Source organism: Marmota flaviventris, chromosome 9, assembly GCF_047511675.1.
Source record: "Marmota flaviventris isolate mMarFla1 chromosome 9, mMarFla1.hap1, whole genome shotgun sequence".
NCBI lineage: Eukaryota > Metazoa > Chordata > Mammalia > Rodentia > Sciuridae > Marmota > Marmota flaviventris.
The window spans coordinates 54319743-54332668 of record NC_092506.1 but is presented as its reverse complement, the minus strand read 5'-3'; the positions used below and the strand labels follow the sequence as shown (position 1 = coordinate 54332668).

At 33.5% G+C, this 12926-nt stretch overlaps 1 protein-coding gene across 2 annotated transcripts in view; it reads right to left on the bottom strand.

Moving 5' to 3' along the window:
* Stk33 (serine/threonine kinase 33) overlaps positions 1 to 10462 on the bottom strand; it is a 77849-nt gene extending 67387 nt beyond the window's left edge. For both annotated transcript variants that reach the window (XM_027942410.1, XM_027942409.1), the window contains exons 1-4: positions 10241 to 10462; positions 9210 to 9323; positions 5362 to 5475; positions 2568 to 2672 (exon numbers count right to left, since the gene is read on the bottom strand). In XM_027942410.1, the coding sequence (XP_027798211.1) occupies positions 2568 to 2672; positions 5362 to 5475; positions 9210 to 9323; positions 10241 to 10462 (555 nt within the window). The remainder of the gene's footprint in view (positions 1 to 2567; positions 2673 to 5361; positions 5476 to 9209; positions 9324 to 10240) is intronic.
* Positions 10463 to 12926: the final 2464 nt, after the last annotated feature.

Sequence of the window (12926 nt, the reverse complement as noted above, 5' to 3'; positions counted from 1 at the left end):
ATGGCAGCCATCAAGAATACAAAGAATACAAAGGGGAATGAAGGGAAGGGAGGTGAGATGGGATAGGGAAAGACAGTGGAATGAATCTGACCTAACTTTTCTGTGTACATATATAAATATGCCTCAGTGAATCTCATCATGTACATCTAAAATACACTAATAAAAAAAACGTATAAGTAAATAGCAGAAAGATCGGTAGAGTAGAGGGAAGGTAACAGGGGGAGAGAAAGGGGTAGTACTGAGGATTGAATTAGAACAAATTACATCCTATGCTTTTATAATTATGTCAAAATGAATCCTATTGTCATGCATAACTAAAAAGAACCAATAAAAAAGAATACAAATAATAATACACGGTGAAAATAATGGGGAAAGGTACACTTATATATATTTGGTAGGATGGCAAATTAGTACAACCACTTTGGAAATCACTATGGAGATTCCTCAAAAAGACTAGAAATGAAACCACCATATGACCCAGCTATCCCATTCCTTGTGATTTATCCAAAAGAACTAAAATCAACATACTATAGTGATACATGTACATCAGTGCTTATAGCAGTGCAGTTCACAATAGCCAAGTTATAGAACTTCTCTAGGTTCCCCTCAACATACAAATGGATAAAGAAAATGTGGTATATATACTCAACGAAGCTTTTCATAAATTATGAAATTTAGTCATTTTCTGGTAAATGTATGGAACTGGAGAACATCATGCTAAATGAAATAAGCAGGACTTAGAAAGTCAATGATAGAAAATTTTTTCTCATATGCAAATGTAGAGAGACAGAGAAAAAAGGGGTGATTGCATGAAAACAAAAGGGAGTCCAACAGAGTAGAGGAAGGGTATCCAGAGAGAGAGGGAGGAGGGGAGAACATGGGAAAATAAAGGGTAACAAAATCTACCCAATTATACTATGTCCATGTATGAATAAACCCCAGTGGATTTTGTATATATGTAATATATATACTTTCTATATATGTATTCTATGTATGTATGTATTCTCTACATATATGTATTCATATATATATGTATATGTGTATATATATATATATATATATATAATGTACTAATTGAAATAATAATAAGAATGGAAGGGAGATTAGAAGTGTAGAGCAAGCAGATCGGGGGAGGAAAAGGGAAGATACTGGGGAATGAGATTAATTAAATTATGCTATGTGCATGTATGAATGGGGCATAATAAAGTCCACTATTGTGTATAATTGTAACACATTAATTTAAAAAGAGAAAAGAAAATAAAAGCAATAAGAATTTGAAAAAAAAAGAATATAAAAATGTGAAGTATCCAAAAAGGTAAAATTCAGAATGCCTGGTATCCAACCAAAAATTAATAGGTGTACAAAGTCTGAAAATATAACCCATAATAAAGGGAGAAAAATATCAATCAGTTGAAACTGTTCTAGAAATGATACAATGTAAAATTAGCAGCAAAAGGACATTAAAATAGTTATTATGACTTCAAGAAGGAAGAAAGATTAGGTATGTTAAGTAGACACATGGAATGTACATATATACACATACATACACACACACATACACATACATGCACACACATACATAAATAAAATTTCCACTGGAAGAGATTAATAGCACACTTAACATTATAGAAGAAGAGATTACTGAACATGAAGACACATCAATATAAATTATACAAAATAAAATATGGAAAGAAAAAATGTTGGAAAAAATGAACAGAGGACCCTTAAAAACTGTCAAAGAAAATGAAAATCAATAACTAACATTTAATGAAACAGATACTTCATATCCATTTTCCCATTTAATCCTTCAATGTACAAATGAAATCAACACTATTATTAAATCCATTTTACAGATGAGCAAATGAGGAATAGAGAAATTGAATGCCTTGGTCATGGTCTTATGGCTAGTAAGTGGTAGAATCAGGATTCAAATGCACAGGAAATCTGATCTTGGAATCTACATAACTAACCACTATATCATAGTACTTCCAAGCCGAGAAACACCCAAGTCCACAAGCACTAAAAAATCTAGAGGCAAAATTGAAAATAAGCCAGGCTTCTAAACAACTCTAAGTGAAAATTACAGGCATTTAAATAGAAAAATGATAACATTTAGGAAAGAAAAAAACACATTGGAATGATACAGATGATGAAATGTTTTATACATAATACCAAATATACTATGCCAAGCTGATTATAAAGCTAATTTTTCAAAATTATGACAGTATTCCAAGAAATTCTAATGGAGAGACTAAGAACCAAAGCTAAAGGAATGCCATCTCTAAGGAAGCTCTAATCACTAACTGGTTGAGTATGAAGTTGTAATTTTAAACATTTGTTTCCACCATGCCACCCAGAACATATTACTAAAGACATCAATCAATCATCAGACACCTAATTATACAATCAATAATAAAAGTCCTCCAGAATATTCTCATCAATCTCCAATGTCAGACTCATGCCAAGGACATGAACAACTGTGCCCCAAAGGAATTACTGCAGAATGAAATTATATTCATTTTGCAATAGTAACAACTTTCAAAACATAGTATCCGATAGAACTTTACCTTAGGTGTCTCAAATACTTGTTCCAAATGTATGATGTGTTTATGATTTACGCTTTTTAGGATATTCACCTCCCGTTCAAGTAACTTCACAGCAGAGCTTCCAGCCTTAATCAATGAAAAAACATAGATTTCACATTTGAATGTCACTCTCACATTCCTCGATATAAAATTGCTTTTTGCTTTTATCTATATTACCTGAGAAATTTCCTTTTTAAATGATATCATTTAGTTTATCCCATGATCAGACTAAATTATGCTCTTCTTTCCTTCATGCAATTTCAAATTATATTTAGTTTGGCCTCAAACTACATCTATCTCTTAAACTGTTTCTGTAAATTAGCTACAAGATGGCATCTGTCCCCTCACAAAATTATTCTAATTTTTAGTATGCTTTTTGATATTTCCCTCAAAATCATATTGACCTTTTGATGTTAACATAATAAAAACAAAATTTTCTAGGGACACAAATTGGAGATGTTTTTATAACAAAATGTTTTTCTTTTGTTGCTGTTTTGTTTTTATTTAACTTATGTATATCAAAGGAAATACATACATTTCCTGGAATCCCACCTGGTATCCCACCTACTAGGGAGGCTGAGGCAGGAGGATTGCAAGTTTGAGACCAGTTTGGGCATCTTAGTGAGACCCTGTCTCAAAATTTAAAAAATAAAGTGGGCTGGGGGTATAGTTCAGTGGTAGAACACCTCTAGAACCAATCCCTAGTACCCCCCCCCAAAAAAAAAGAAAAAATACATAGGCAGTGAGATTCTGCATTCAACCCTGGATTATGTTTCTTCCTGATCCCCTGATTAACCTAAAGAGGCAGAGACTACCTTGCTTTCAGATCAACCTAATCCCTACTTTAACTCCTAACAGCTAACATTTACCATGCCTGGTAGCAAAGGTAAAGGCAGGAACACTCCAGGGAGCACAAGGACTTCATTTAGCATGTAGGTAACTATGTACAATGTCATCTAAGAAACTCTAGAGAAGTTTTCTCTACCCTCACCACCACCACCCCACCCCAAATCATCAACCCTACTGATAATTTCCATTATTTGAGGATAAGCACTATCTTCCTTTATGAGTCCTAGTTCCACATAAAAATGTCTTTGAAAGGACAAATTTTAAAATGTCCTTGACAGGGATAATAAAGGACTTACTCCTTCACTTACCACCCAACCCCACTTTGGAAAGGTACATAAATAATTCTGAAAGGAAAGTGACTTATCACAAAGCTCACATCATCCAGTTAAAATTTTATCTAAAGTTATTCCTGCTTCCACTCAACTTCATTTTTCAATCTATACCATCTTGGGATGTCTAGGATACTGACACTTCCCCTACCATGTATAACCCACCCATATAGGATGAAAACACATTTTAAGATTAACCTAGAAGATCAAGAAAAATAGTGACTATAAGGAGTGAATTCTTGTCTAGACTAGATATGGAAAGTTAACATAATTTCTCCTAATAGCCATCTTAGTTCTGTTCCTTTCTCTCAACCCAAATATCTTGACCTGTTCATAATGCAATAATTTTGTTCAATTATATATTGTAACTTTAACCTATATAATCTTATTGTAATATCATAGTTTCCCATAAACTCTCAACATCAATATGTATGTGAAAGAGTAATTCCTAAAGTTGCAAGTAAGTATCTTGTCTATATAGCCCTAAAACTGGACCCCTAACCTACCTGAAACCAAAATAAAGGTGGAAAGGATACCCTGGGTAGCATTGTGGGTTGCTTCCTAGAACCTTAAAGAATTCTAAAGATTTCTAGAAAGACTCTTAATTGCTTTATTAATCTTATTAAGATTTGAAATGTGCCAGGTGCGGTGGCACACATCTGTAATCCCAGTGGCTCCAAAGGCAGAGGCAGGAGGATTGCTGGTTCAAAGACAGCCTCAGCAATGGCAAAGTGCTAAGCAACTCAGTGAGACCCTGTCTCTAAATAAAATATAAAATAGGGCTGGGGATGTAGCTCAGTGGTTGAGTGCCCCTGAATTCAATCCCCTGTGCCCCCCCAAAAAGATTGATCTGTTACCTTATTGAACATTAGGGAGAAATTTGCTACAGTTTATTTTTAAAGAATATATTCAAAACTTACTGTTTAATTTTACAAAAGTAATATTTATCATTACAGATTCAAGGAGAAAACACTATAATGTTGTGATTTTTTTCCAGGCATAGAAATTTTTTACAGTTGATAAAAATGCTCTGGTATAAAGTATATTAGACTCCACTTCAAAGAGAAGCCCGTTTGTTCACTCCAAGAGTGAATGTAATGAGAAATATAATGAATACAAGTGACAATGTATTAGACAATTGTGAGACAAAGTGGTTCAAACTGAAAGAGCAGATAGGATGAATAAACAAAATTCTTTAGCTAACAATGAGGAATCAAATGGAAGGATAGGTGAAAAGTATAACAAAACCCCACAGGGGACAATCAGGACTTACTTATAGCTAAGATGTCTCCAGCCCACAGCCCTGTGCCTATCCTAATGAACACCAGCCCTTACCTTCAACTCATTCTGGTAAAAATTTACCTATTTGGTTATATTGATTGTGTTATCCTTTCATTTGCTTTTTCCAAATAGCACTTGTCTACTTGAGCTCAAGTATCAGTCCCTTCCCAGGAAGCAAGAGCAATGCCCACACTTCTCCACTGTCAGGCCCTGGCCCTCAGGCTCAGACACAGCTTGTATTAGTGTGAAAAATTGCACTGCCCACATCAACCCACACCACACTGTGTCCTCAATGGGATTCTGCTAACAAGCCCTACCTTTTCTTTATTCACTGTTTTAATTGCCCACTTAGTTTCTGTTTCCTTGTCTGTAGCTTCAACAACCAGTCCAAAGCTCCCTTGTCCCAATATTCTTCCAAAGGTATAGAAATCCTGGAGACAAAATAAGAGTTCTTTTGTCTTTCTCTGCCATTCATCGGGTATTAAAAATGAGCACATAATACTGACAGGTATCCGCTCAAGGGAAGAGAGATTCTGTTACAGGATAAAATCAAAGAGATGACGCTACTTATTTGCTTCAGTATTCATAAAAAATCTTAATTAACAAAAAATAAGTTTTGATGAATTTTATTAACTATCCCCTTTGGAGGGAAACTATAAAATTCCAAATGGTGAAATACGGAAAAACTCAAAAGTGTAAAATGAGTCACTTTCAAACTATAATATTAATGAAATATCTTTATAAATATTAATAAAATATCTTCAGAAGAAAAAAGAAATGGAATGGTAATATACACACACATTTGCATATATATATATAAATACAATTTATTCAGTCACCAAAAAAATTATCCCAAAACTCGGAGTTATACTACAAAATCAATATATACACCCATTGAACAATTGCTTTATTGTTTACAATTAATGTTTTCTCTTTTTCATTATCTCTATTAGTTATTACTCTTATTTTTTTCTCATTTTGTTTTAGAAAAAGCAATATGTGACAGAAATTTGAATAAAAATTAGCACTGAGGAGAGGAATAGCTGGGTCAAATGGTGGTTCCATTCCCAGTTTTCCAAGGAATCTCCATACTGCTTTCCATATTGGCTGCACCAATTTGCAGTCCCACCAGCAATGTACAAGTGTGCCTTTTCCCCCACACAATTCACAATAGATAAACTGTGGAACCAACCTAGATGCCCTTCAGTAGATGAATGAATTTTAAAATGTGGCATACATACACAATAAAATATTACTCAGCAATAACAGAGAATAAAATCATGGCATTTGCAGGTTAATGGATGGAGATGGAGAAGATAATAAATACTAAGTGAAGTTAGCCAATCCCCAAACAACAAATGCCAAATGTTTTCTCTGATATAAGGACTCTGACTTATAGTGGGGTAGGGAGGGGGGCATGGGAGGAATAGACAAACTCTAGATAGGGAAGAGGTGTGGGAGGGGAAAGGAGGAGGCAGAGGGTTAGCAATGATAGTGGAATGTGGTGGACATCATTGGTGTGAACATACTTTATATACAAACAGAGATATGAAAAATTGTGCTCTATATGTGTAATAAGAATTGTAATGCATTCCACTGTCATGTAGTTAAAAAATAAAATTTAAAAAATTAGCACTGAGAAGAAAATGAACACATCCACAATTCCACCATCCAGACCAAGACTCTTTCTGCTTATCATTTAACAGCTAAATCAACTGCTCCTATTCCTCACTGCTTACACTCCTTTCTTAGTTTTCTACAAGAAATGCCCAATGACTTAATCCCTTCTCAGAGAGCTTTCCTTCCTAACTCTGCACAACGATGACTGTTACTTTATTTATACTCCCTTCAGCATGTTTATATTAGTCTTCAAAAACTATTATTACTATCATGCTTGTTTTGGCTTTTGTTTTATTCCAAGACAGAATAGAAGCTCCTTAAAGAGCTGTTTCTGTTGTATCCATTAAAAGACCTAGTTCCTCCCTCTTCCCCAATACCACATAATAGTGTAGTAGTGAGAATCAAAGTCAGAAAACTCAGATGATTAATCAGAAAATAGGACAAAGTATAATTTTATTTTTTATTATATTTACATATAACTCCCACATATATAGTATGTAAAGTGAATTAAATCTCAATTAATATAGTCATTTACCCTTTTTTCCCACAGAATAATCTCTTCATAACTATGTCCCAAATTTGTCTTGTCCTTTAAAACAAAACCAACCTTAATTGTCCTCTTTAAATATATGGAACCACATTCTAAATACAGTATTTTAGTACTGATTAAGTTGGATTTTTTAAAAATGAGGAGTGCACAGTGTTTTATAACTTATAGTTTTCTTCAACTAACTGCTCTGATAGTGTTATATACTAGTTAAAATAAGGAGAAAATGATTTCTTGTCTCTAATAATTTTAAGAGGATGCTGTTAAAATGATAATTTAAATCTATTTTTATTGACACAGAGGAAGTTGATGATATAGCAGAGTGTGAAAACCATGTACTTACAATCCCTTTACAACACGTGGGTATGATAAGGCACTTACATTGGTGTGTGGACAGATGTCATCTAAATATTAAGAGTGGTTATAGGTAGTAGACTTGCAGATGATTGTAACTTCATTCTTTATACTCTTTGAAATGATAAAAATATTTATAGTGAGTTTGTCCATGCTATGGGGGAAAGAAGTTTGAATTTCAACTATACAAATTCAGATTATTTCTTTAAAATGTACATATACTTGAAATATTTCTTAATTTAAAACAGACTTTTTGAAGAAAAATAGAGTATAACTGGTACATAAATAGAAAAAAGCTGAAGATAATAAATTAGATTGGCTAAAACTGTGTGATGATTTTTATTTTCTTCACTTTTTATCTGCATGTTCATGATCTTTCACAGTGAACACATTTTGCTTTTTGAAAAGTTCTTATAGCTAAATTTGTGGACTTTGTAAAGTGCAGAACTTTTATTTAAAGGAAGAATGTTTAAACTTTTCATGTCAAAGTTTCCTAGGAAGTTTTCCTGATCACTCCAGATAAATTGCCAAGTATCTCCTAACACAATTTAAAAAACTACTTAACATGAATGAAAATTCTTCTTGTAATTATTTTTATTATAGTTTCTTCAATCTCGTATTAAAGGGACAGAATTTAATTTTTAATGGCTCTAATATTTAATTCATATTCTTATATAATAATCAAAATCCTTGAAGAATAATACTGGTATTGATCCAATATGGAAAAGACAGAAAGATTACAAGGGAAACTGTGGCCTCCCTATCAATCACCAAGGAGATGAACAGCTAAAGTATCAAAAGTCATGTGGCTTCTACATCTTCAAGGAGTCCACATATGCACTGTACTTTGAGGGACAGCCAACATTACACCAAAATGTTCTCCTTTTTTCTAATAAAAATGCCCTCTTCTTTACTGAAGTCCATTTCATCCTCTATGAGCAAGAAATTTAGCCTGCACTTTCTTGAGTAAACACTTTTGAGTGGGTTACAGTGGTACACACCTGTGATCCCAGCAGCTCAGAAGGCTGAGGAAGGAGGATTGCGAATTCAAAGCCAGCCTCAGCAATGGCAAGATGCTAAGCAACTCAGTGAGACCCTATCTCTAAATAAAATACAAAATAGGGCTGGGGATGTGGCTCAGTAGTTAAGTGCCCCTGAGTTTAATCCTTGAAAAACTTTTTTAAAATTTTTTAATTTTTTTATTGGTTATTCAAAACATTACAAAACTCTTGACATATCATATTTCATACATTCGATTCAAGTGGGTTATGAACTCCCATTTTTACCCCAAATACAGATTGCAGAATCACATCGATTACACATCCACATTTTTACATAATGCCATATTAGTAACTGTTGTATTCTGCTACCTTTCCTATCCTCTACTATCCCCCCTCCCCTCCCCTCCCATCTTCTCTCTCTACCCCATCTGTTGTAATTTAATTCTTTCCCTTGCTTTTTTTTGTTTCCCTTGTTTGTTTTTTTCCTTGAAAAACTTTGACATACTTGAAAATGGAAATTTTCCTCCTTACTTTACTTATTTTCCTTAAAAGCTGATTTTGAAATCTTTTTTTTTTTGCCACTAACCACTGACTTAGAAGCAACCTGCAAGTCCCTAGAAGCTTCCGCTTGTTTCCTGTATACCTCAATAGAAGATCCATCCTCCATCCTTATGTGAGGAACTTTTCCTTCTGAAATGTTGCACCGACTCCACTGTTGTTGACATGGTTTTCTTTCTACATTTGAGGTTCTGGAGGTCTAGAACCAAAAAGGAATTTTGAAAAATAACTTTAAGATACAATATTCTTGTTGATAACAAACTCTAATTTAAATAATCCAATATTCTCTGAATTAAGATAACATAGTAATAACTCACTCAGAGACACCTACATGGCCATAACTATATAATTCAAGTAGTAAATAGTAGTTGATGGGGAAAATGTGAAACAGGTTCAATTTGGGGGAGTGAGAACATGACTTTTCTTAAATTTAACTGCTTTCTGTCTCAAAAATTGTACTGTATCAACTATACTCTTCTATACTGCCTCTTCTTTATGTGGATAAATATAGACAAATCAGTTCAACTGGGTATCTATAGATTGTTTGTAACTAATGCAAACTGATTTTTGTAAAGTATATTTGAAATTCCAGTTAGAAAACCAGAAATTTCCTTAAATAATAAACCATAATCACACTTTATTTAAACATAGACATAAGTCTCATTCTGCATCAGTGGAAGAAAATGCTCAAAAATTCAGATTTGATTCAATTTGAAAAATCAATCCTTATAACCCATTTGTTTAAAGGGCTGGAAAGACATTGCTAATTGTTGTGGATCCTGAAAAATAATTAATTTGGGTATTAGTTGGAAATATCATAAAACATACAATTAACCAACTTTGCTCACCTCTTCTGTAAGAAATGTTTCTTTTTAAAATATTTTAGTTGGACCTTTATCTTTATTTATTTATATGAGGTGCTGAGAATCGAACCTAATGCCTCACATATGCTAGGCAAGTGCTCTACCACTGAGCTACAATCCCAGCCCAGAAATGTTTCTTTTATGGTTAAGAAGGAAATTAATTACCTGACAAGGGCTCATGAGAGGGAATTAAGAAAGGGATTAAATAATGGGATGTTAACTTATAATAAGATGTAGAATCCTTGATATTTACCAAATCTTTCCCAGAAGGTTCTCTGCTGATACTTTTTTCTTTTTTTCTCTCTGCTGAAACTACGATTTCTGAACTGGCAATGCTTGATGTCTGTGACATTTCTACCACCAAAACTGGAGAATAGTTTGATGCGCAAGAACATAATCTAAGTCCATTATTCTGCAGGGTAGATGAACAGTGGGGGCATTGTCTAGATATTTTATTCAAGTCACTATCAGCCATTTGTTTAGCTCTGCAACAAAAATAACTTGAAAGATGTTTACACTTTTTTAGGAAGAGAATAATCAAAAAGGATATGGTAGGTTGAAGGTGAAAACTGCAATTTCCAATTGGTAAGGTCCTTAGGTTAATGATGTACTAGATTTATATTCACACATGAGATCTGCAGAAAGAAAAAAAATCATTTAGGAAATTCCTATCCCACAATCCTCCTAGAGATTATAGAAAAACTAGCACCAAAAGCATCTCTTACCACAGGAAAAGTTAATGTCAACAACAAAATTGGACTACAAGGATGCTGAAAAACATGTTCTAAAACAGTGTTTTAATCATAGAATTTGCAGGGAAATGGATGGCATTAGAGCAGATTATGCTAAGTGAAGTTAGCCAATCCCTAAAAAACAAATGCCAAATGTCTTCTTTGATATAAGGAGTGTAACTAAGAACAGAGTAGGGACGAAGAGCATGAGAACAAGATTAACATTAAACTGGGATGAGAGGTGGGAGGGAAAGGGAGAGAGAAGGGAAATTGCATCGAAATGGAAGGAGACCCTCAGGGTTATACAAAATTTCATACAAGAGGAAGTGAGGGGAAAGGGGAAAATAATACAAGGGGGAGAAATGAATGACAGTAGAGGGGGTAGAGAGAGAAGAGGGGAGGGGAGGGGAGGGGGGATAGTAGAGGATAGGAAAGGCAGCAGAATACAACAGTCACTAGTATGGCAATATGTAAATCAATGGATGTGTAACTGATGTGATTCTGCAATTTGTATACGGGGTAAAAATGGGAGTTCATAACCCACTTGAATCAAAGTGTGAAATATGATATATCAAGAACTATGTAATGTTTTGAACAACCAACAATAAAAAATTTTTTTAAAAAAACGGAAAAAAATAAATAAAACAGTGTTTTATCAAATTATAGTGATGGGTTATAAAATCATTTTGGTGGATTGATACCAATTTTTGTAAATGAAGTAGAATAGAACTGATAATATCAGAATTTGCATAGATCCTCAGTAAGTTCTGTGAAATATTTAATTATACAAATATGTTATAGAATGTGTGTACATTGTGTGCATACTTGGTCAAGGTGTAAATATTCCTTAATGTGGGTTATGGCAAAAAAAAATAAGATCTAAAAATATTGGTATAAAACATATATCAGTGTTTTCAAAATTTAAAGCTTTATCTATTTATTATCAGAGCAAATTCTTATGCATTTCACAAAGGAATAGATAATTTTATTTTTAAAAACTACTCAATTCTAAAAGTTCAAAGAAAATATTACCAGTAACCACATTTTTACACGAACATGGAAAAAAACAGGAATGAGTGGGTGTTATTTTTCCATGAATCTAAAATAGGTATATTCAGAATCCTACCAAACTAGGTTCATTGACTAATATATGTTAAAAAGAAAGTTAAAAAGATCTGACCTGCAGAGGAAAGGAGGAATGTGCTAGTAGTATATATAAGAGAATCTTATAACAAGTTTCCAAAAGTACCTAGAAATACATTATTATGGTTTTATGTCAGACTATTTCAGATACTCTTTAAATGTGTATTTTGAAGTCACAGAATCAAAAGTTTTGAGATATGTAAAATACACTGTTGTCCTTTGAAATGGAATAAGCTTGGCCAGAATAGGAAGATAAATATTTTTATTTCATTAAAGAAATATATTTCTAGCCAGTTGCAGTGGTGCACACCTGCAATCCGAGCAGCTCGGGAGGCTGAGACAGAAGGATCACAAGTTCCAGCCAGCCTCAGAAACTTAGCAAAGCCCTAAGCAACTCAGCAAGACCCTGTCTCAAAATAAAAATTAAAAAAAACTGGGGATGTGGCTCAGTGGTTAAGTGCCCCTGGGTCTAATCCCTGATACCCTCCCCCCAAAAAAGAAAAGACACAAAGAAAGAAAAAAAGGGGGGAGGGAAGGAGGAGAAAGGAAAAAATCTATTTCTAGTCTTAGTTGTCTAAGCCTAGTTTTTTAATCAGAAATGAACGCTGACTTTTATCAAATCCTTATCTACTTTATCATATTTTTTTCTTATTGGATCTTGTTATATGTCATATTACATTAAAATATTTTCTAATATTAAAGTGTTCTTGCATTTATAATATGAACCTTACGTGATCATGATGGATGATTCTTTTAAAAGTACTAAAAAACTGGCATGTTTGCATTTTGGCAGCTTTATACATAAGTTAACCTGGTCTACAATTTTCCTTTTCAGCCATCTTCATCAGGTTTTAATATGGGCTGCTGGCTACTTTCATGAAATAAATTGGATACCTTTCCATTTTTTAATGCTTGATAGCAATCCACATAGTATGGGAATCTACAGAAATATTTGCCAGGTCCAAAGGATTTATGAAAGATATTGCTAGCAGATTATCCAATATTTATTCTCTCATCCTTCCTTGCTAACGGAATCCTGATTCCATTTATGGCAGCAAACAGTGT